This window comes from Sorex fumeus, unplaced genomic scaffold (genome assembly GCF_029834395.1).
Source record: "Sorex fumeus unplaced genomic scaffold, SorFum_2.1 ptg000129l, whole genome shotgun sequence".
Taxonomy (NCBI): Eukaryota; Metazoa; Chordata; class Mammalia; order Eulipotyphla; family Soricidae; genus Sorex; species Sorex fumeus.
In genome coordinates, this window is record NW_026606186.1 from 9,231,545 (window position 1) to 9,254,974 (window position 23,430).

At 49.4% G+C, this 23,430-nt stretch overlaps 1 protein-coding gene across 2 annotated transcripts in view; it reads left to right on the forward strand.

The window, feature by feature from the left end:
* Window positions 1-22,139, forward strand: part of GGTA1 (glycoprotein alpha-galactosyltransferase 1 (inactive)) — an 80,117-nt gene extending 57,978 nt beyond the window's left edge. For both annotated transcript variants that reach the window (XM_056138608.1, XM_056138609.1), the window contains 5 exons: window positions 3,950-3,985; window positions 7,006-7,071; window positions 7,583-7,669; window positions 14,308-14,445; window positions 19,239-22,139. In XM_056138608.1, coding sequence (XP_055994583.1) covers window positions 3,950-3,985; window positions 7,006-7,071; window positions 7,583-7,669; window positions 14,308-14,445; window positions 19,239-19,932 — 1,021 coding nt within the window. In that variant the 3' untranslated portion in view covers window positions 19,933-22,139. The remainder of the gene's footprint in view (window positions 1-3,949; window positions 3,986-7,005; window positions 7,072-7,582; window positions 7,670-14,307; window positions 14,446-19,238) is intronic.
* Window positions 22,140-23,430: the final 1,291 nt, after the last annotated feature.

Genomic DNA, 23,430 nt, shown 5'->3' on the forward strand with positions numbered 1-23,430 from the left:
GCCCTACCTGCTGTGTTATCGCTCCTCCAAAACTCTTCTAAGATAAGACAAAGATGTCCTGCAGCCAGGATATCCACTCAAGGGCGAAATACCACCTAGGGGTGTGTTTCTCCTTTCATTAGTCCAACAACCATCTTAGATTTACTTCTAAATAGTCTTTATAGGGCTGGAGCGATAGCACAGCGGGTAGGGCGTTCGCCTTACAAGCGGCCAACATGGCCGACCCGAGTTCGATTCCTCCGCCCCTCTCGGAGAGCCCGGCAAGCTACCGAGAGTATTCGATATGCCAGACACAGTAACAACAAAATCTCCAATGGAGACGTTACTGGGCCCGCTCGAGCAAATCGATGATCAACGGGAGGGCCTTAACCTTTTACCTTTTAGTCTTTATAGCCATTTTGTATGGACACAGTAAGAGATATATTAAGTTTGTAGGCTGAGTCTCCTGAGGACATCTTGCTATAGATCCCGGACTACAATGCTCAGGCCAGATTAATCTTTCCTAACCCTAACAGGGTCCGAATCCTGCCGTTACTCTTTGGATCATGACAGCATTTGTCCATGAGCATGGTCTTAACTTCGAGTTAATTATTATGATGCTTCTCCTGGCCTGTTTCAGTGCTAGGGTAGCTCACAGCTTGCCCTGGGTCCATCCAGTCCCTCGCTGGGACTTTGCTTTTGGGGTGCTAGGAACTAAGGGAAACTGAGGTTTATGTTTAGAAAACAAATGGCCATGAGTGAATATTATAGCATTAGCTGTCTTCCTGTATCTATACAAAAAGGACATTGTTCTAGAGTAAACTACGCAAAAGGACATAGGGGAAGGAGAAAAGCAATATTATACTTACAAACACTAAATCAGAGATTTATGAGGAGTTTGTCTTTACAAGTCACAGGTACTGCTTTGGGGATAAAGATGAATAACTGGTTGAGGAAGCAGAGCACAGAGAAGAGGCTAAAGGTAAACACAGGAATGGGAGTGCCCCGGGACCACTGTGATGGATATAACCCAATAAAAGCCCAAACTCCCTGCAGTCAGGGAGAAACGACAAACCACTGTTATCCTACAGATTAGTGGTGAGTTTTAATGTTCAAGTTGGAACTAGAATTCTTACCTGCTGGACCATCTAAGACTCTTTCTTGAGCTTCTTCTTTGTCCCTAGTGCTGTGAATCAATTAGAAACTTTTAATCCTATAAGGTGCCTCTTTTGCATGTGGCAGACCCGGGTTCAATCCCCAGCATGCCATATCATTCTCTGAGCTCTGCCAGGACTGATTTCTGAGCGCAGAGCATTGAAGGTGTGGCCCCAGGCAAACAAAACAAACTAAAATACTATTTTTACCCTAAAAATATATATATATTTTTACATAGATAGCCAAGGATACAAAGTAGAAGGATATCATGTAGAGAAAGGGACCATCAAAAGTTTAAGAAGACTAAAATTTCATTTGGCTTAGAGGCTATCTGTTTTTTTTTTTTACATTCACTTGCAAATATTAATTGAGCACATACTATGTGCCAGGCACTGTAGTAGGATCACATAAAGGTGATCCTATCACCTTCAACTATATATAAACTTTAATATGGAGTTTTAACTATATATTATATATAAAGTTATATTCCTTTAACATATGACTTGGAGAGAAAGTTGATAGCCGAGCAGTGCCTTAAGGATGAATATGTCATAAAAGCCATAGACTGGAGGGTATCTGCTATTGGGACCATTAGAGTGTTGAAGGAATCTGTCTGCGAGGGGATGGAGGAGATGGATCTGAGAGACCTGGCAACTGTGGTGAATCCGAATCTACCAGTTGGTGCCCGAGGGCCAGTGGTTGGGTCTGAGTGCTGTGTTGCACTGGGTAGATCCAATGGATCCTTTCTTGCTCCCTCCCTGTCCCCCCCCACTGCCCCGCCCTCACCTTGAAGACACCAGAGCCAGATGATCTGATTCTCGGTTCAGATACTGGTTCTACTTCTCCTTAGTAGTCTGGCCTTGGGCACCTCATTTCTGGCCTCTTTGCCTCAGTTTCTGATCTGCAGAATGAGAAAGAATAGAACCTTCATTGGTCGTTGCGAGGATTTATTATTCATTTATTATTTTGATTCGGAGGGCGGATCTGAACAACAGTGCTCAGGGATTCCTTCTGCCTACGCACTCAGGAATTACTCCTGACTGTGTTTGGGTGACCATTTTGGATGCTGGAGATAAAAACCCAGGTTGGTCGTGTGCAAGGCAAGTGCCCTGCCCACTGTGCTATCTCTCCAGCCCCGTGTTGCAAGGATTTAATGAACAAATAAATGCCAGTGACTTACTTGAAGCAGAAATTTCAGGAGGCCTAAAAGGCAGAGCACAGGACCAGCCACCACCATGCTGAGAGCACATTTAATGGGGGTCAAAGGATTGCAATTTGGGGGTACAGAGACTCAGGTGGAAACCTAAGGTGCATGCCCCAGGAAAAACCGACTTATTGAAGGCAAGATGACACAAAAGATTAAAGAATGAACAAAGAATAAACAAAGGATTTGTGGCTCTCAGTAATGGGTTACTGATTCTGTTCTGTGGCATAAAGGCTATGACCATCAGCTCTGATGACCCAGGTGCTCTCTCAAACTGTGTTTTGATTGATGTTTCCTTGAATCAATTGCTTTTGTTGGCCCGTTCAGAGGTCCCTGACGTAGCTCCTGGGAGACTGGTAATGCGGTTTCTCCAGGACTCATGCTCCATCCATTCCACTCCGACTCCAGGGGACCATGAGGTGACTCAGCAGTAGAACCTCTCCTTGCCTGTGTGAGGCTCTGGTTTGGACCCTCAGCACTTCCTGGCCCCCCCAGGCACCACCATGAGTGAGCCCCAAACACTGAGCCAGAATGAGCGCCCCCAAACCCTGCTGGGTGTGGCCCCCAAACAAAACCTGCAAACACACAGGGCTTCATAGGAACCCAAGTGGCAAAGGACATGCGTCACATGGGCAAGGTCTTGGGTTTGCTCCTGGCACTGCATGGCCCCATGAGGGGCCCCAGCACAGCCAGCTGTGGCCCCTATAACAATAGCACTGCAGCATTGTCCTCCCGTTTGCTCGAGTGGGCACCAGTAATGTCTCCATTGTGAGACTTGTTACCGTTTTTGGCATATTGAATACGTCATGGGGAGCTTGCCAGGTGCTGCCGCGCAGGCAGGATACTCTTGGTAGCTTGCTGGTCTCTCCTAGAGGGGTGGAGGAATTGAATCCAGGTCGGCCACGTGCAAGGCAAACGCCCTACCTGCTGTGCTATCGCTCCAGCCCAGTCCTCCCAGTAATTGAACAAACTTTTGTTGATCTTCTCCTTTGTGCCAGCACAACAATAGAAAAATAATTGTCATTATAGAGAAAAGTGAAAGTGGCTCCGTGAAGGTCAACTTTCCCCCCAGGTCTGGACCATGTGTCCTTGTTAATATTGTCCAAATCCGAACAGCAAGAACTTAGTGTTGAACCTGGTTCTTGTGAACTGGGCTCAGAAGGGAAAGTGCGGCAGGTGAGGGGCCCGTTTTCTTCCTATGGGGAGCTGTGTGGGTGGGGGACCGGAACGGGGGCTGTTGTCCCCAGTGAGCTCAGACTCCAGAGTCCTGGCCAGTCCAGTCCTGGCTGGGGGCGGGGTGGCCACCCTGCAGGCTCCTGTTTTCCTTTGGTCCAAGGTCTTTGTTTTCCTTTTTGCTTTTCTGTGGTTTGAGATTCTCCAGAAACTTCCTCCCCACCCCTTGTTCTGGACAGCCAGCTATGCAGTGCCTGCGAGTGGAAATTCCCAGGACTGGTTTGTTTCTCTGGCCGCTTCTTAGAGGAAGGTGTGAATTTAGGAGAAGTTCAATTCTGGGCTTTAGTGGGAACGGTTGCAAAAGAGCTTTTGCTTTTTTTTTTTTTAAATTGAACCCAAAGTAACCTGAACTATTTTTATTTCTCCTTTGCTTTTCAGCCCAGAAGGTTCCTTGTTGTGGATCTATCACTCAAAGTAAGTGCTTCCAAGGTTTGTGGCCCTCGTGTCTGCGTGTGCTCCCCTCTGGCCCCGAGGGGTTTCTCTGGGACCCCCCCCCTCCCCAGACTGGCCTTGTCGAATCATCTCTTGGGGTTTGCCCCTGCATCTCCTCAAGAGCCTTGAGTGAGCTTAAGGTTCTCACCTCCTGGCAGAGTCAGTGAGGGAGACAGTTCATGTTCGTCCTGCTTCTCCTCAAATGTGGAGAAAAGGAAAGAGAGAAAGAGTGAGAGAGAGAGAGAGAAAGAGAGAGAGAAGGAGAGTGAGAGGGAAAGAGAGAGCACATAGGAATAGAGGCAGGATGGGGGGTGGGGGCAGTTGGGAAACGGGGGGCATTGGTGGTGGGAATGGACACTGGTGGAAGGACGGGTGTTGGAACATTGTATGACTGAAACCCAATCGTGAATAACTTTGTAATTGTGTATGTATCTCACTGTAAGTCAATTTAAAAAAAAAAGAGAGAAAGAAAAATATACATTGGGGACAAAGGATCAGGAAAAACCTTTGGGTCTCCTGTATGTATGTAATAATAGAGTAGTATAATTCTATAACACATTGCATAGACTATAGTTTTATATAGTAGATCTCTGAGTTTAGTTATACATAATAGATCTATTTACATATATGTAAGCATATGGACCGTAGATACATGTATTATACTATGGGATGTTCATTGTAAAGGATAGACTAATTTTTATATATGTGTATATATAGTGGGCTGGAACGATAGCACAGGGGGTAGGGCGTTTGCCCTGCACTCAGCCAACATGGCCGACCCGAGTTCGATTCCTCCGCCCCTCTCGGAGAGCCCGGCAAGCTACCGAGAGTATCTTGCCCGCCTGGCAAAGCCTGGCAAGCTCTCCATGACGTATTCGATGTGCCAAACACAGTAACAAGTCTCACAGTGTTACTGGGCCCGCTCGAGCAAATCGATGAACAACGGGAGGACAGTATATATAGTAGGGGACTTAAGTAGGTTATGATGCTTCTAGAACCACTGGTCCACAGATGTAGAGAGATGGACACCACTGGTCTGTGCCTGGGTGACAACTGCAGCCTGTGGGCCTGAAAGTGGGACCCGACGCACTGATCTAGGACAGATTTGGGGTCAGACAGACACTTCCTGCTGGCTCTGAGGCCACGGGCAACTTGCCTCCTTCCTTGGCGCGGTGGCTGGGGCCGAGAGCCACGGGAACGCCCATGCTTGACCTTTGCAGCTGCCCTGTTGTCCCAACCACCCTCTTGTAGGATCCTGGCTCTCAGCCTCACAAAGGTCAAGGGATCTGCTGGGCCTCCAGCTCTGCTAGAAAATAAAAGTAAGGGGCACGCGGCTCCTCTCAGATGAATAGCTACCTGACTGGCAGTTGTTTTTTCCCCCCTTGTCCCTGCCCTCACTGATTCTTGTTTTGTTTTGTTTTGTTGTTGCACTGCCAGGTGAGCGTTGGGTTTCACCCAAGCAAAGCATAGACTGTGTCACCAAGCCCAATCCCTGGCCTCCCGCTGTTCCCTTTCGGAAAAAAAAAAAAATCTTGTATTTTCTAGTTTATTGAGCCACACCTTAGGTCATAAGCCATCTTGAACACTTGGGAAACAGATGCTGCTACCTGAGAACCTGATGCTTGTTTAGCCCCCAATACCCACCTTATTTGTGCAACTGAAGGGTTTTGCACACACTATACCACCCCCTCCTGGCACCCCCAATCCCTCTCCTCGTGAAGGGCCCTTGAGAGTGTGTGGGAACTGGCCTCTGGGTCCGAGACCCTCAGACTGGTGTGCTGACGTCAACCTGACTAGTGCCTGAGTTCCGTTAGGAAGAGGTTATTCTTGGATGCTGTTTTTTGTTTGTTTGTTTGTTTGTTGGGTCACACCCGGCAATGCACAGGGTTTACTCCTGGCTCTGCACTCAGGAATTACCTATGACGGTGCTCAGGGGACCATATGGGATGCTGGGAATCGAACCTGGGTCGGCCGCGTGCAAGGCAAATGCCCTACCTGCTGTGCTATTGCTCCAGCCCCTTGGATGCTGTTTTTAGTTTTGTTTTGGTTTGGGGGCCCTACCTGGTGGTGCTTAGGGCTTACTCCTAGCTCAGGGATACTCCAGCCAGTGCTTGGTGACCCTCTCTGGTGCTCAGGATCTGGCCCAGGTCAGCCATGTGCAAGTTCATCCTTCTGAACTCTCTGTCTCTCTGGCCCCTATTTTACTTTTTATTCTTATTATGCTTTAGTCACATGCGCTGGTGCTCAGAGGTCCCAGGGTTATCACAGCCAGAGCCCAGGGACCCCACTTGCAAAGGATCCTCTGACCCATTGAACCTTGACCACGCCCGTTTTTATGTTCCCAAGCAATTTGTGGGGCCAAAGAGATAGTCCAGGGCTGAGGTTCTTGCCTTCCATGTGGCTGACCTTGATTTGATCTTTGGCACTGAATATAGTTCCCTGAGCACCATCAGGGAATATATAGTCCAGGCACAGAACTAGGAGTAATTCCCAAATCCTGCCAGGAGTGGGCAAAAAAAAAAAAAAATCCAAAACAACCAACAAAAATGTCCACCTGCCACTTGTCAACAGACCTTTCTGATAGTAATGCCCTTCTAGGGAGTTGATTTCACTTCATTTTTTAAAGTTAACCTCAGGGTAGATCTGTCATTCCTGTTATTCCCCTCAACTGACTTTTCAAAGGGGATCATCAAAAAGTAGTGATGGAGAAGGTCCAATTGCAGTCTCGCCCCTGGGGGTCGAGGTGCATGCATTACCGCACTTTTTGTCATTTTTTCCCTCCTCTCAGTCTACTCTGCTCCCTTGATGATACGCTGGGAGCTGGGAGCACCCAAGGTCAGCCCTGCCCTCAGGCAGCTGGAGGATCTCTACTTCTGTCCCTTTTTTCACAAATTTAGGAGTACAAAGTTTCCATCTCCTCCTTTGCTGTGAAGAGTCTGGAAAGCTCCCACTTGGGTACACCTTCAGTTCTGAATGTATTTGCACTCTCTTTGATTTCTCAGAAATCTAGAAGTTGAGGACAGTATCTCCCAGAAGAACTGGTGGTTTCCAAGCTGGTTTGGCAATGGGTAAGAGCATGTCTGTCTGTCCATCTTCTCTTCCCGCCCCCCCCCCCCCCCCACACACACACCTCTGACGTTTTTTTGTTTCCTGCTTTTTGGGTCACACCAACGATACACAGGGGTTATTCCTGGCTCATGCGCCCAGGAATTACTCCTGGTGGTGCTCAGGGGACAATAGGGGATGCCTGGGATCGAACTTGGGTTGGCCATGTGCAAGGCAAACACCCTACCCACTGTGCTATTGCTCCAGCCCCCGCCTCTGACTTCTTGGTCTCAGACGAAGAATCTGTGTGCCTGGTGGGGGCTACGACCTTGAGCTCTGTTGGTTTGATCTGGTTTGCTTCGGTTCCATTGATCTTGGGGCTGAGGGAGGCCAGGGCTGAAGGGGAGATGGTGGGAAAGCAAACCATGGAAAAATAGTTCTGATGAGCACCGTGTGTCACTCTGAGCCCCTTCTCGGTGTGGCCAGGGCTGGTTTCCAGCTGTCTTACTATCTCTGCTTTCCCTTGGTACACAGGACCAACCAGGAAGAGAACGCAGACAAAGAAAAGGAACACAGGAAAGAAGATGATGAGTTGGAGCTCTGGGACTGGTTTAATCCAGAGTAAGAAAAACAGCCTTGCCCTGCCAGCCACCTCTCGGCGGGAGGACAGGTGGTGGGGGAGGGGGGTGTCACTGGCTGGGGCCTGTCACTGCCAATGAGGTGGGAAACAGTCTGGGTGGCTTGACACAAAGGCCTGAGCCGAGGCTCCAGGCTCGGTGCTGCAGACGGTGTCGTTTAAGGGCGGCAGAGGACCTGTGAGTCACCATACCCAGTGCCATGAGCCATGGTGAAAGCCACATCTGAGAGGCAGCCCAAGAAAATTCTCCCTGAGATTCAGTTGAGTGCTCTCTGAAATGTTAGTGATGGTTGAGAACAGGTCCTGGGGGCGGGCAAGGGGTGGCTGGGAAGGGTGAGGGAGGGGGCGGGGAGGGGATAGAGGAAGGGGATGGTTGAGAATAGATGTAACTTCCAGGCATGCTGAGTTTTTCAAGTTACATTGAACCCCTACCAGAGTTGGGCAAATGCCTCGGCAGCCAGTCAGAATCCAGCCTCGTGCGTCAAACTTGCTCTAAGGCAGGGGTATTTTCAGTCTCCTGGCGCAGAATCTGATTTTGGGCCATAAATCTTTTTTTTAAAACAACAGAACTGCATTAAGAGAACAAAAAAAATCAGGTGGGATAGGACAACAGGTAGGGCCCTTACCTTGCATGCTGCCAACCCAGCTCCCTTCCCCTGGTGTCTCATCTGATTCCCTGAGCCCCGCCAGGAACGATCCATAAGCTCAGAGCTGGGAGTAGGAATCGCCAGGTGAGGCCCCAAAGCAAACACCATCAACCCCCATCCCCTCACCAAATAGACCCACAAAACCAATCAACAAGCAAAGCAATCTTCAAACTTACAGAGGTCAGGCTCAGTGTTTCTTAGTGGAATTTTCATTTCCACTTCAAGGGCCCATGTGCGTACTGAGTTGTGACGTTTGAAGTATTTCTCACCACTGAATTGGGGGTCCCAGGCTCTGCAGTAGACAGTGAGTTGGGTACAGTAGACAGGAGTGACCCGTCCATTGGGGGTACACTAGGAAGTTCATGGTCTTGCCGGGCAGTTGATATGAGATGCACTCTTGTTAAGATTGACCTGGCTGGAGGCAATCTGACGTACCAGATGTGCAGTAAGGAGGGGAGGAAGAAGGAGGGATCTCTGTGGGATTATCACGACGTCTAGGGATTGTTGGGGGTGGCACCCAAGGCCAGAGGAGGGCTGGAGGAGGGAAGGACTAAGGTCTAGAAGGGAGGGGCGGTGGTGAGCTCAATTGGGCAGGAGGTTGGTGGCGGGTAGGTGGATCAAGGGCCCTGGAGACTCAGGGTATTTATTTCTCTTAGTCTATTCTGGCCATTACAGCAAGATATCATGGACAAGGCCGGCAAGATGACTTAAAGGGCTCGATCATAGTTTCTGTATGCAGGAGCCCTGGGTCCGATCCCTGGTACTTCATTTCCCTGAGCACCAAGCTAGGAGCAGCCACTCAAAGACTACTATAGGGGTAGTGCATGATTACCACTGTGTGTAGCAAAAAAAAGCATATGTGTGCCGGGGGTTGAATTTGAATTGCTCTCATGCAAGGTAGGAGTTTCAGGCCCTATGCTGTCTCTGTGGCCTGTGTTCTTATTCTGGAGGCAGAGGGGATGCATGATGGGGTGCGTGTGTGTGTATGGCGGGGGGGGGGGGTGGTGAGTTTAGGGCCTGTCAGATGTCACCTGGCTGGTGACTGTGAGGCCTGCATCATTGCTGGACATGTAAAAATAGGAACACACTGTTGGTTTGACAAGTCCCATAGATGAGCATGTACAGGTGGGTAAAGCCACCCCCCCGCCCAACCCCCAAGGAGTAGGCTAGGGAATCCAGAGGTGGTCACTGCCCCCCCCCCCCCCCCCCCCCCCCGCCCCGCCAGGGATTCCTGGATGAGCAGGTCTTGGAGATGGGCTGAGTGAAAGGAGGTGGAGAGGAGACAGGTCCGGGCCACCGGCTGCCTCCTCTCGCTCTCCCCCAGGAAACAGCTCAGCTTAGCTTCTCCAAACAGATGTCGAACTGAAATGTAAAGAATATCGGTTCAAAGCAGCACTGAATCTAGACCCTCCCTGGCACCTGACTTCATCAGTGAGGGAGTAGATGAAGCCTGGGATGAGCAAATACATCTGTCCCCGTGGACGCCTGCTCTCCTGTCAGCGCCGGAGATGGCTTATGTGCGCCTAGTCGGTTCCTAGCTTTGGTGGCACCATAACCTCTTCCTCCTTTCCTGGGGTCTCCCAGCTCTTCCCATGAGTTTCTGGGCCAAAGGCTAGTATCCTCACCTCTGGGGACACCTGATGGTACTCAGAACTTACTCCTGGCTCCGTGCTCTGAGATCACTCCTGACTGTGTGCTCAGGGATCACTCCTGCTAGTGCTCAGGGGGCTCCATGGTGTCAGGGATTGAATCCTCGTCAGCCACTGGCAAGACAAGTGCCTTCTCCCCTGTAATGTCCCTACAGCCCTCGTCTGTCGCTGAAACCCCCCTCTCCATCTTGGCCCCAGGTTCCCTCTGAACCCCAGCTTATGTCTAATGCCTGGCGATGTCCCTGCCTGCATACATGGTATGACTGGATGGCGCCCCACTCCCCCTCGCCTTCTCCTCGTTTCCCACCTCGAGCTGGAGCCTTGGGGGTCCTCTGTCCCACTCATCCTTTCCTGGCCTGCACCCCAAAGTCCAATGCATTCACCTTCTGTTCACCCTCCTGCAGAGTTCCCCCCACCTTGCTTTCTCCCTTCACTGCCCAGGCACCATCCCTGATTGTGTCTGTCTGTCTGTCCTGCCCTTGTGGCTATGCAGTGTGCCTCTGTGTGAAGAAATTCAGGAGTGAGCGCATCCCATCACATTCCTCTCTGTTAAGAAGGCCATGCTCAGCAGCTTGGGCTCGCTCCTGGTGATGCTCAGGGGATGATGTGACGCTGGGGAAAGACCCAGGTCCCTGCACGCAGAGTCTATGACCCAGTTCTTGGCCCGTGATTTCCATTTTTCATTTTTTCTTTGTGGGTCACACCCAGTGATGCTCAGGGGTTACTCCTGGCTCTGCACTCAGAAACCACGCCTGGCGGTACTGGAGGAACTATATGGGGTGCTGGGGATTGAACCTGGGTCTGCCGCATATAAGGCAAACGCCCTACCCGCTATGCTATCACTCCAGCCCCGGTTTTTATTTTTCATCTGCTCTGTTCACGGAATTTCAGTGCCGCCTCTGCCTTACCCTTGGGTCTCCCAAGTAACCCTCAAATGAGGACAATGAAAATGGCTACCGCCCATAGCCCAGGCGTGTGGTCTGCGTTCTGGATGCCCTTTTGATTGGTGGGGTCCAAAATCTAACTGGTGCCTTGCTGGGAATGGGGAGGTGGTGGTTCTTCCAGTTTTCCTTCCTTTTGTTAGAGATCCGTCTCGGTGACCTGGACCCCCTCTGGCAGCTGACCCTGGCAGAAGCGAATGCTTTAGAGTGAGGCCTGACCTCTCACCCTGTCTTTTTACCATGGGTGGGAGGGAAGCTCAAGGGTCAAGGAGAGGTTCATCCAGAAGCCGTCCTCACAGGCCTCCTGTGGCCCCATCCCACACGCTTGTTCCCACCGCCTGCAGTTTCAAGCTATGATTTGGCATCCAGGGTCACTCCCGCAACGGGATGGCCGGTGACTTTGAATAATTAACAGCTGGGAAATAGAACATTTTAATTTTTAATGAGACATGCATATTTAATATCTCTGCTTTCATGTTCCTGCCTAAAGGACTCTTCCTGGCCAAGTTACCAAGCTGGACGCTGGTTTCATAATTCCATCTTTTAGAGGTGGCCCAGAGGTCACAGCCCTGAGCACTGGGTGCAGGCCTGAGCCATGTCTGGGGCAGAAGGTCTGGCTCTCTGATCTCCATGCTCAGTGCCCGAGCTGGGGTAGAGAAAGGGCTCGGGAAGTGGGTTGGGCCCTTCCTGTAAGTAAAATGGCTAAAGATGCAGTTTCCAGGGCCGGGAAATGGCTCAGGGGCCGGGGCACGTCCTCTCCCTGCACAAGGCCCTGAGTCTGATCCCTGGCTCTGCTCATGGTCCCCTGGGCATCACAGGGAAAAACCACCAGCTGTACCCCTGGGCATGGCCCTGGTGGCCCCTAGCACCACTGAGTCAGGGTAAAACCACATCACTGTTCTGAGCCTCGGACCGTGGGATTGGTTGGCCGAGTATTGCCAGGAGGGTCCCCAGGCCTCCTGAGCACTATCGGGAGCACTCCTGAGCACTCCCCCCAAGGGAACAAAGAACCAACAGATGAACCACGAGGTCCCCTTCCTTGTCCTCTGCTTGCTTTCTTTATAAAACAGGGCTGAGGGGAGAGCGTTCCCGTATGTGGGACTGGAACAAGAGAAGGAGGTTAGTGCTTAGTGCTAAGTACCGTATTTCATTTCTGTTCAGTGACATATTAAGTACGTATACCTTCCTTTCCTTTCCTCCTCTTTCTCTTCCTTAAACCTCTGGAATTCTAATGCCAGGCTGAGGCCAGGGCTGGCCCAGGACTGGGCTTTTACCCCTCGAAGAACCAGAGAAGGGACTGGGGTGGTGGAGGGCGTGAGACCTGGGGAGTTTTTCACACAGCAACTTTGGGGAGACTTTGGAAGCCTGGGTGTGCTCGGGTTTGAAGTGGGGCCATTCAACAAAACTGGGTGGGAATAGTTAAGTGATGCAAAGCCTCACCTGGGAACTTTAAAAGCAAGTCCAGGGGCCGGAGCGATAGCACAGCGGGTAGGGCGTTTACCTTGCACGCAGCCAACATGGCCGACCCAGGTTCGATAACCAGCATCCCATATGGTCCCCCGAGCACCACCAGGAGTAATTCCTGAGTGAATGAGCCAGGAGTAACCCCTGAGCATCACCGGCTGTGACCCAAAAAGAAAAAAAAGAAAAAGCAAGTCCAAACAAAATGCTCTGCATTGCCCATTCTGCTCTTAGGAAAAGACAGAGATGCAGGGCCGGAAGCTGAGTGTGGCTTTTCTTCTAGTGCTGGGGAGGCGAGAGGGAACGGGGTGCAGGGCAAGGCCCCACAGTTGGACCAGTAGGATTTAAGTCCCACATGTGTCCCTTGCTGCCTGTGTGACCTCGGGCCAGTTACTTAACTGCTCTGAGCTCCAGTTTCCTCCTTGAGCAAGTGAAGGTTCAGAAGCACCCACCTCTGAAGGATGACACCTTCAACACAGTCCTGCTTGCACAGAAAGTTCTTGGCTTGGGGGAGTGATCCCTTTCTCCCGCCTTAGCACCTGCTGTGCAGGGACAAGCTGAAGATCCTTTCTGAGCCTTGGGCCTCTTCCCTGTGGCAGGGACAGAGGGAGAAAGCGGCCATGAAGGGCCTGGTGAGTGCAGAGACCCGAGAAGCTTCTCTCCCAGTTGAAGGAAACAGAGCAGCATTTTCTGGGCACACCTCGAGTCCCGGGGACAAAGACTTAAGCTGGAGGGATGCTGGGATGCTGGGATACCCAACTGTGCCATCTCGTATTAGGAGAGAGACGCCTGCTCAGGAGTGAGCGGGCAGAACTTGTCTCTGGTCTTTGTCCCCCCTTTCTGGCCCCCTGCTCTAAAACCCCTTACCAGGGTGTCGGATGGACAGTACAGTGGGTAAGGCGCTGGCCTTGCATGCAACTGATCCAGGGTCCGTCTTCGGCATCCCATGGGGTCCCCTAAGTACGGCCAGAAATGATTCCTGAGTGAATCCAGAAGTCTTACCAGGAGTAACCCCTGAGCATCGTTGGGTGTGGCCCCCAAACAAAACAAAACAAAAACCTTTAGGAGATTCCCCTCAACGGAGTCTTTTAATGTGAGACTTTAGACTTCTAGACCCTTCACCCCAATGATCAGAGTTGGCTGTCCAGGGAGTCAACCTGGACAGTCTGGGCGTGGAACTCACCCTCATCCTCTACCTCTAAGGGCAGGAGGCAGTGAAAGCTTGGGTTCGTTGCCAATGGCTGATGATTTCACCCACCAACCTAAGTCCTGAAACCTCCATCATAATCCAAACGGTGGAGTTCTGGGGTCAGGGAGGTCACATGACAGGCTGAGGGGTCCAGGATGCTCTGGGTCCCTTCCCCACACACTGTCCTTCTCATCTCGTCTCAGTGGCTCTAGGGACTAGATTGTGTCTTTGAGATCAGTGAGCGCTCAAGCAAATCAATCCCACCCAAGGTGGGGGTAATGGGAGTTCAGGATCAGAACCAGTTGGTCTATAACCAAAAGGACACCGCCCCCCGCCCACCTTGCCAATGGCATCTGAAGAAAAAAGATATAGAGGGAGCTGATGACGTGGGGGCAGGGGAGGAGCAAGTGACCTGGGGGAGTCTTGTGGGACTGCATATGAGCTCAGCGTCGGCAGTGTGGGAATTGAATTGAATTGTAGTGACTCAGTTGGTGTTCCAGACCTACAGCCTGGTCCATGAAATTGTCGCCCTCTCCCCAATACTCACACACTGTGAAGTTGGGTCCCAGAACCGTGTTTGTGTCCCCCAGGCTGGTTGACTCTGTGGGGCTGAGCTCTGGTCAGAGTTCAAGGGCCAAGGTGGACATTCACAGCTGATGCCTGTTTTCTTGGGACCAGTCTTGACTCTACCTTCTCAAGGCAGTGCCAACTCACGGTGTTTCTTCTTGTCCCCAGGAAACGCCCCGAAGTGGTGACAGTCACCGAGTGGAAGGCGCCCATCGTGTGGGAAGGCACTTTCGACAGAGCCATCCTGGACAGCTACTATACCAGGCAGAAAGTCACCGTAGGGTTGACGGTGTTTGCTATCGGAAAGTAGGTAGACGTTGGTCATCAAAGGGAACTTGGCCTTCTCTCCTGCTCTCCTTTGACTGGCACCTTGTTTGGAAAGGGACCCCGGTACTAGTGGAGATGGTTCACCACCAAATTCTAAGAGGGGAGATGCTTCAAACGGGTCATTTTCGTTTCATCTCTGCAGATACCCCAAAAGGCTGGGAACAAAATGATGCCTTCCCACCTCCAAGTAAAGGGCCTTGGGTTGCAGGTAAAGATGCCGGCTATTCTCTGTAGCCCCATGGTCTTTCCTTGATCCCATGGCCCCATTTGCTTTTTTTCCCCTGACTTTCTCTGAACGCCTACCTCTCCCCCTCACTCCCAAATATACCCGCGATTTGGCCACTCCCTTGTCACTCTCACTTTCTGGATAAGATCTGGGTACAAAGTGACCCAGCCCCAGGCATAGCCCACATGGGCATGGCCTTTCCTTCCTGCCTCATCCCTTCCGGTTTGGTTTTTGGGCTACACACAGTTGTGCTCAGGGCTTACTCTTGGATCTACACTTGGGAATCTCTTGGTAGGGATCCAGGGACTAGCAGGGATCAAACATGGGTTACTGCATACTATCTAGTGCCTTACCTCATACTATTTCTCCTCCCCCCCCCCATTCTCTTCCACCTTCTCTCATCTGAAAGACCCAGCTTCCTGAGATGTGGCTGATTGGACCCCCACTTCCAGAGGTCCAATGGGTTCCTATTTCAGTTTCCATTTCCTGGGCTAGAACCTCTCTCCCCAGACTTCAATCATGCTTACTTAAAAGTAATAGCTGGTAAGGTAAAAAAGGTAAAGGCCCTCCCGTTGATTGTCGATAGCTGGTATGGTAGTTTAAAAATAATTCAATTTGCAGGGACTGGAGTGATAATACAGCAGAGAGGGCATTTGCTTTGCACATAGCCAACCCGAATTCAATCCCTGGCCTCCCATATGGTCCCCTGAGCACTGTCAGGAGTACTTCCTGAGTGCAAAGCCTGGGGTAACCCCTGAGCATCGCTGGGTGTGACTCAAAAAACCAAAGGGGGGAAACATTCAGTTTGCTCATCAGGTTCTTTTGGAGAAACCCAATCATGAACAACTTTGTAACTGTGTATCTCATGGTGGTCCAATTAAATATTTTTAATTTAAAAAATTTCCCCAGGAGGCTGGAGCGATAGTACAGCGGGTATGGCATTGACCTTGCACGCGGCCAACCCGGGTTTGATCCTCGGCATCCCATATGGTCCCCCAAGTGCCACCAGGAGTAATTCCTGAGTGCAAAGCCAGGAGTAACCTCTGAGCATTGCTGGGTGTGACCCAAAAAGCAAATAAATAAATAAATAAATAAAAAATTTCCCCAAGAAAAGTAAGTCCATGTTCTGATCTACCCCAATCCCTTCCTTTTGTACTTTTCAGAAAGCCCCAGGGAGACCTTTGCCTTGGACAAAGAGAGTCAAAGAAACAGATGAATCTGTGGTTGAGCCCTGCCTATCGCAGAGCCTGGCTCTGGAAAGATCTTAATGGACTTCCTAGAAAGTCATTGTATGCTACTCTTGGGCCCTAAGTTGTTTTCTCCACAGGAAAGGATGACTTGGAAGTTTTGACTTTCTTACTATTAGGTGCTGGGAACAGAGGGCTCGGCTCGCCTAAGCCTTTGGTGCAAGAGGGGACAAACCAGCAACATTATAGATTAATTCAATCCTGGTGTTTCTAAAAAGAACAGACTGTCCCAAAGCCTTACTGTGTGGTTGACCCTCTTCAGAGCTCTGTGCTCTCAGCTCACAGGCAAGAGGGGATGGGCTGTGCTTGGCAGCTGAACAATCCTCCCAAGAGTGTATTTTGACTTTTAGGAAGTGTGATGCTCAGTTTGTTTTCAAATAATGCTGCGTGGAGCCAAACTGTAGGGCCTCCATCTCTTAGCAGTGTCCAGCCTCTCAACACTTCCCAGGACCCTCCCCCCAAGCTTCAGGCCACAATAGATTTTTCTCTTAAGATTCCAGATACTTCCAGTTCCTGGCCACCAGCCATAACAACCATATCAAAGTCTCTCCTTACTTTGTTCTGATATGTTCTCTCCATTTCAAGAATCAATAAGGTAGATCCTTGTTTTGTCAAGGCCAACATTAAAATCATACTTAATTTTGGGAGTAAAGAAAGGGAATACAAGTAGAAACAAAAAATCAAAAAGAAGTGCTTATTGGGGCTGGAGAGATAGCACAACGGGTAGGGCGTTTGCCTTGCACGCGGCCGACCTGGGTTCGATTCCCAGCATCCCATATGGTCCCCTGAGCACCACCAGAAGTAGCGCCTGAGTGCAGAGCCAGGAGTAACCCCTGCACATCGCTGGGTGTGACCCAAAAAAAGCAAAAAAAAAAAGTGCTTATTACCGGGGCTAGAATGATAATTCAATGCGCTGAGCATATACGCTTTGATATAGGAGGCCAAAGTTTGATTCTCAGCACTGCACAGTCCCCTGGGCATTGCTGGTTTCACCCCTAAGCCCTAAGCACAGAGGCAAGAGTAGCTTTCCACCCTCTCCCTTGCAAGCATCAACTGGATGTAACCCTAAAACCAAGACTAAGAAAAAGCTCCAATAACTATCACGCTCGGTGTATAGGGGTGAGCCAGCGATGTGACTAGTAAATCAAGTTCATCCACATTTACTGAGCTTGAGACTGGGGTCAGCATGCATCGGCTTATGCCATGTGACTACGTCTCCTCTCCCTTCTCTCAGCAATGCCTCTTCAGGAGGCATCGTGTGGTGTGGGTTCCAGAAAACATCAGCAGAATACCTTTTGAATGAGTGGAATGAATAGTGTAAGTGCCAGGAAATGCCTCCTGGCACAGCGATTCCCAAACACTAGCAATAGCAGATTCCAACCCAAAGGGGGAGTCCTGGGAACGCTCCTTCCCTGCTGGTGGGAATGTCACAGGGTGCAGCCCTTTTGGAGGGCTGTGTGGCAGATTCTTACAGGAACTACAGCTGCTCTACCCTCCCCTGCCCAGCCACCAGGAACTGGGGAGCTCCAGTAACTGCCCTCCTAGTCTAAGGAATTGACGACGTTCACACACATCTGCAGACAGATGTTTCCAGCGATTTTATTCCTGAGGCCAGTCTTTGGAAGCATTCACCGTGTTCTTCAGGAAGTGAATGGGTCATAGCTAAGAGAGTGGATGTTATTGGCACTTATAAATAACATGCCATTCAGTCCTGCATAGACCCCGAGGAAACTTGGCTATTTATAACCAAGTGGAAGAAACCAATGTGAAGACATGATTATGTACTGTGTGATCACGTCTCTCTGAGCTTCTGGAAAAGGCAGAATTTTGGATAGCGAAAAAATCAGCAGTTGCCAGGCATTGGGAAGGGGAAGAGAGACTGGGATTGGGGAAGAGGTAAATAGGGAGAGCACAGAGGGGGTCACAGGGCAGCAAAAGTGACCTGTATGACAATGCATGATGATAGATGCTCTCCATACACTTGTCTGAAAGTGACTCCTACTGTCAGTTGTGGCTGTAGGGTGATCCAGCTATGTCAGGGAATGTTCATTGTGAGAAATGTACTGCTTCATTGCTGGATGGTGACGATGCAGAACTGTGCTGGGGACTGAGGGTAGGATGTATGAAAAAGAAGTGAAGGTGGAGAAGAAAAAACCCGGCTTTTGACTCAACATTGCTGTGACTCTTAAAACACTAAACATAAGTTAATCTTTTTCAAAAGATAGGAAGATAACCATTACACTGGGGTAAGCCCAGAGGAGGTTTTCTCTGGCATTTGGTGAGGTCTTAGAAGGGAGATACCTGACTGGGTTAGTATTTGGGGGTGATCAGTTAGAGGCTGACACTTGCCATTTGGCAAGTGGAAGGGAAACTTCCAGTCCCTTCTGTGCCAGAGGAACTTAGATAAGACTGCCTTGGCAGTGATTAGGCCAAATATTCCCCCTGAAGGTCACATCAACCATAGCAGCAGGCGGTCAAGGCTGGGGTTTTGAGAGACCTAAGAACTAGCACCCAGGTGCTAATTAAAGGAGCCATGCTCCCAATTATAAAATGAGTAAGTCTGGGGGCCACCACATTGGTTCCAATTAACGAGTCTATAACAGACCACAAATCATTAGGTGAGTAGATTGTAATGTCTCTCCATAACAAAGAAACGCTAATGATCTAACAGGACAGCCGTGTTAGCTGACAGCATGCTCAGTGTTTTGTATTACCATGATTAAGCCTTAGACATCCAATCAAGAGGCCGTCCATCTTAGACGTACCCTTTGTCAGGTGCCAGTTCACCAGCTTTTCCTCAATAAGACTTGGGGCAAAGGATGCCACTCTCTTGGCCTGTCTGGCATTTGAGCCAACTGAGACATACGACCCCTGAAAGTTAAGTGAGCAGATGACAGTACATTGCCTCTTTTATTATTATTATTATTATTATTTTTGGGTCACACCTGGAGATGCACAGAGGTTACTCCTGGCTTTGCACTCAGGAATTACTCCTGGCAGTGCTCAGGGAACTGTATGGGATGCTGGGAATTGAACCTGGGTCGGCTGGATGCAAGGCAAATGCCCTACCCACTGTACTATCACTCCAGCCCTCCATTGCCTCTTTATTTCAGTCAACTCAGCCTCCTGCTCAGCCCTGCTCCCTCAGGAGTTGAACAGCTGCAGGGAATATTACAGCTCACAGAGATCCCCCTGGGTAAAAAGGCTACCTGGGGGTGGAGGGTACCCCCTCTCTCCTCTGCTGTCAAACTCCAAAGAAAAGATTTTTAATCCCACCCACCTTCTGTGCTTTGTCTCAGGTACATCGAGCATTACTTGGAGGAGTTCTTGACGTCTGCCAACCAGTACTTCATGGTGGGCCACAGGGTCATCTTCTACATCATGGTGGACGATGTCTCCCGCGTGCCTATGATCGAGCTGAGTCCCCTGCACTCCTTCAAGGTGTTCAGGGTCAAGCCTGAGAAGCGCTGGCAGGACATCAGCATGATGCGCATGAAGACCATTGGGGAGCACATCGCCGCCCACATCCAGCACGAGGTGGACTTCCTCTTCTGCATGGATGTGGACCAGGTCTTCCAGGACAGTTTCGGGCTGGAGACTCTGGGTCAGTCAGTGGCCCAGCTGCAGGCCTGGTGGTACAAGGCCGACCCGATTAAGTTTACCTATGAGAGGAGGAAGGAATCCGCTGCCTACATCCCCTTTGGCCAGGGTGATTTCTATTACCACGCGGCCATTTTTGGGGGAACTCCCCTACAGGTCCTCAACATCACCCAGGCGTGCTACGAGGGGATCCTCCAGGACAAGAAAAATGACATAGAAGCCGAGTGGCATGATGAGAGCCACTTAAACAAGTATTTCCTTCTCCACAAACCCACCAAGATCTTATCCCCAGAATACTGCTGGGATTATCACATAGGCGAGACGTCTGATATTAAGATAGTCAAGGTCTCTTGGCAGACCAAAGAGTATAGTTTGGTTAGGAATAATGTCTGACTTGGAATTGTGCTCCTGGGCTTCTGAATTCGAGAGAGTATTATTCTGGCTACTTAATCAGAAAAAAAATCACATAATTCTAATGCCAAGGGATACTAATCAAATACCAGTGGGACAAGTGCAACTTATTTCTTCCTTTTAACCTCAAGCCTTCTAATATGGGAGAATGAATTTATGGGGGTCAGAGATTATTTCCCAGTGATTTTGACTCGATTTTAGGTTTGGGGGGAGATGCAATCAGCTGAACCAAAGGCCAATTAACAGCCAGAAATACTCGACATGTGCCACTGGGCAAGTGGGTGCTACAGCAGGTGTTTCACAAGAAAGTACAATTGTGGGCACTTGTCTCTTGGGTCTCACTGTCTTCCTGTCTTTGCTGAGTCTCAGGCAACCCAGAGTGGCTTGGCAGCAGGAGAACGGTTGTGAGAACACAGGCCACCTTGGCAATCCTCAGACTGTTTCTGTAGAATGTGGCTTCAGACTTCATGGCATCCAGGTCCTTTTCTCATCAGGATGTTGTTTGGATATATGAAAGATTGGACTAAGGTTCCCAACATGGGGGTGGATGTTTGGAGTCACCGATGGGCAGTGGGTGCTCAGGGTGAAGTGGAAACAGAGAGTCAAGGAGAGTTTGCCTTGAAACAGCTAAGACGTGTGGAAAGAGAAGGGCTCATAACGGTGGGGAAATGCCACTTCGGAGGGGCCTGGGACCTGGAGTTGGTATTTAAAGCCATCCGTGCCTTCAATGGGAAGCCACATGGGTGGTCTTCAGCCTCCCCCCACCTCCCATGAATGCCTAGGGAGCAGTGGGGAAATCTGAATGAAAGATTTCTTGAATGGCCTGAATTACAATGTGTCAGACAGACTCTGTAACTTTTGTCTTAGGGTCTTTGAACAGAGGGTGTTGGAGAAGACAAATGCTGACAGTGAACAGAAGAAGCTTGCCCAGAGTGATGTTTCCCTGGCATGACATGCAGGCAGGTGGTCATCAGGACTGGATTTTGTGGTGGCCTACCAGCTGCTGCTCTTATCCTCATTTTACTTGGAAGGCTGACATCAAGGGATGGACGAGAGAAGCCCTTTCATCAAACAGCTTCTCATTTCCCCTCACCCCACCTGCACTACTGACATGTCATAACCAGATGCCTTTTGTGAAACGGTTCATTCATTTCATTTTATTACAAAGGCAGGTATCAGAGGCCCAAGTCCTCTGATGGAACAGCTTTGAGTTCAGTTCCCTTCTCTAAGAGAAGCTCTAGAAACCTCTATGATATTTAAAGCTCAGCAACTCACTGCAGAGGCAGTTGGGAGGCAACTTTGACCCGTGCACATATATTTATATTTTGCTTGTGTTCCTGCGTAGGTCATTTATTTTCATTCTCAAGTGATTTATTAGAATCACCATTGTGCTGGCTTGGTGTTCAGAACACTGGACCTTTTTGATAACACGAGATCTGTGTTTTCCCTGCCAGGGCTCTCCCTGTGCCTCCTACTCTTCACTCCTTGCCCCCCAGATCTCCCAGCTCCAGGGACTGAGGAGAACTTAATGGTGGGGGTACCAGGCATCACCCCACATGCCAAATGGGATCCTAGTAGCATTGCCATTGAGAGTCCTTGGCATCACAACCAAAGTATGCATTCTTCAGACAAGACAACCAAAGTGTGTGAGTAGCAATGGTGTCACCCTAGGCAAGCCCCACAACCAAGTGTGTGCAAGCATCAGTCCTGGTCATGACAATATCAAAGGACCATGGGAACCTTATCACTTGGCCAATAAAACCCAGTCCATGTGGATCCTGAGAGTAAGCGTCAAGAAAGAACAAGGAGACCAACTCCATCAGTTAGGAGTCTTGTTTCTCTAAAATTCAACTTGTCTGGGGTCCGTTTACAAGTACAGAGGTTATAGCCTGAACCAAAGCAGTGTTCTATCCTCAAAGAACAAGGAGACCAACTCCATCAGTTAGGAGTCTTGTTTCTCTAAAATTCAACTTGTCTAGGATCCATTTACAAGTACAGAGGTTATAGCCTGAGCCAAAGCAGTGATCTATCCTCAAAGAATCAAGGACTTTTATGGAATCTTGCTTTTAAAAAAATAATTTAAATTTAAATCCTAAATCAATACATTCAAGACATTGTTCATAATTATTCTTCAACATTAAAAAATCAAATTTCTGATTTACAATCAAATAAATTATTTTTTCAGTATACTCTGGTCTGGTCATGGATTGTACATGTTCTTCCAAGTCAATCAAAATTGTCAATGGTAGAACTTGAAATGCTTAAGCTGCAGAAACTCGCCAGGCCTTTCTGGAAGTGTGTTTGCTGCTAGAAGGAAGATGGAAGGAACCAATAGGAGATCTCCCAAACTTCTCAAACAATCTCTGCTGGCATAGAACTTTGCAAACTGAGGGAAGACCCAATAGGGAAAGGTTTGTGCCAGAAGCCAGGTTGGGTCCAGGACAGAATGCAATGCCATCACTATGTCTGGGGGTTATTTGTTCTGACCTCCTGTGGTTAGATCTGTCCTGGGAAGGCCTCAGGGAAAGGCTGGATTTCCGGCCAGTCTGAGCAGGTGCGTTTGTCATAAACAGTGATTAAAAGTGAGCAGACTGATGGAGTGAGATGTGCAACATATACCACAGAACATGAGTCCCTTATAGCAGAGAAACATTCTCATTTACTGTAATGACATTCTTGGGGTTTAGGGCCACAATAGGCAGTGCTCAGGGCTGCACTCAGAAATCACTCCTGGTTCAAAATCACTGTAACTCTAATCGGCCTGGGTTAGTTTCCTGGGGCTTGCAGAAGAGATAGGGGAATATTTGATCGCGATGGGGCTCCTATGACCAGTCTATAATTATGTTTGCCCTGCTTTATAATAGGTTATTTTTGGTAAAAACCTAATTTGGGCCAATACTCTACCCCCACCCCCAGCCCCGATTTTCAAGCTTCCAGGAAATTAAAGGAGTAGTAAGTGTTTCGAAACCCCGGTGCCTGAATTGGGAAAATCTGCATTGGATGTTTTAGAGGAGACTGTCTTTCAGGTTAATATTCTACTTGAATGTTTTAAAGATTAAAATCTATTTATTTATTTGGCTTTGGGATCATATCTGGGGTCCTGGCTCTGCACTCAGGAATCACTCCTGGCAGGGCTTGGGGGACCATATGGGATACTGTGGTTCAAATCCGGGACAGCTACATGCAAAGCATGTGTCCTATCCACTGTATGATTTCTCCAATCCCCTGTTTTACAGATATTTTGATGGTAAGGAACAGAGCCCTTCACCCCCATCCCCTGCCCACACTGCCTAAAACTGGGAGGCAGGTAATGGGGACTGACCCTGAATGCAAAGAATTGACAGCCAGCCAGTGCTGGGTCAGACCTGCTGGCCAGCTTCAAACTCTTCCAACAACCTGTATGCAGTGATGTCACTGTGGTAGCTGAGAATAGCCCAGGGGAAGCATTTACACTGCAAGAACCAGAAAGCACTAGAAATC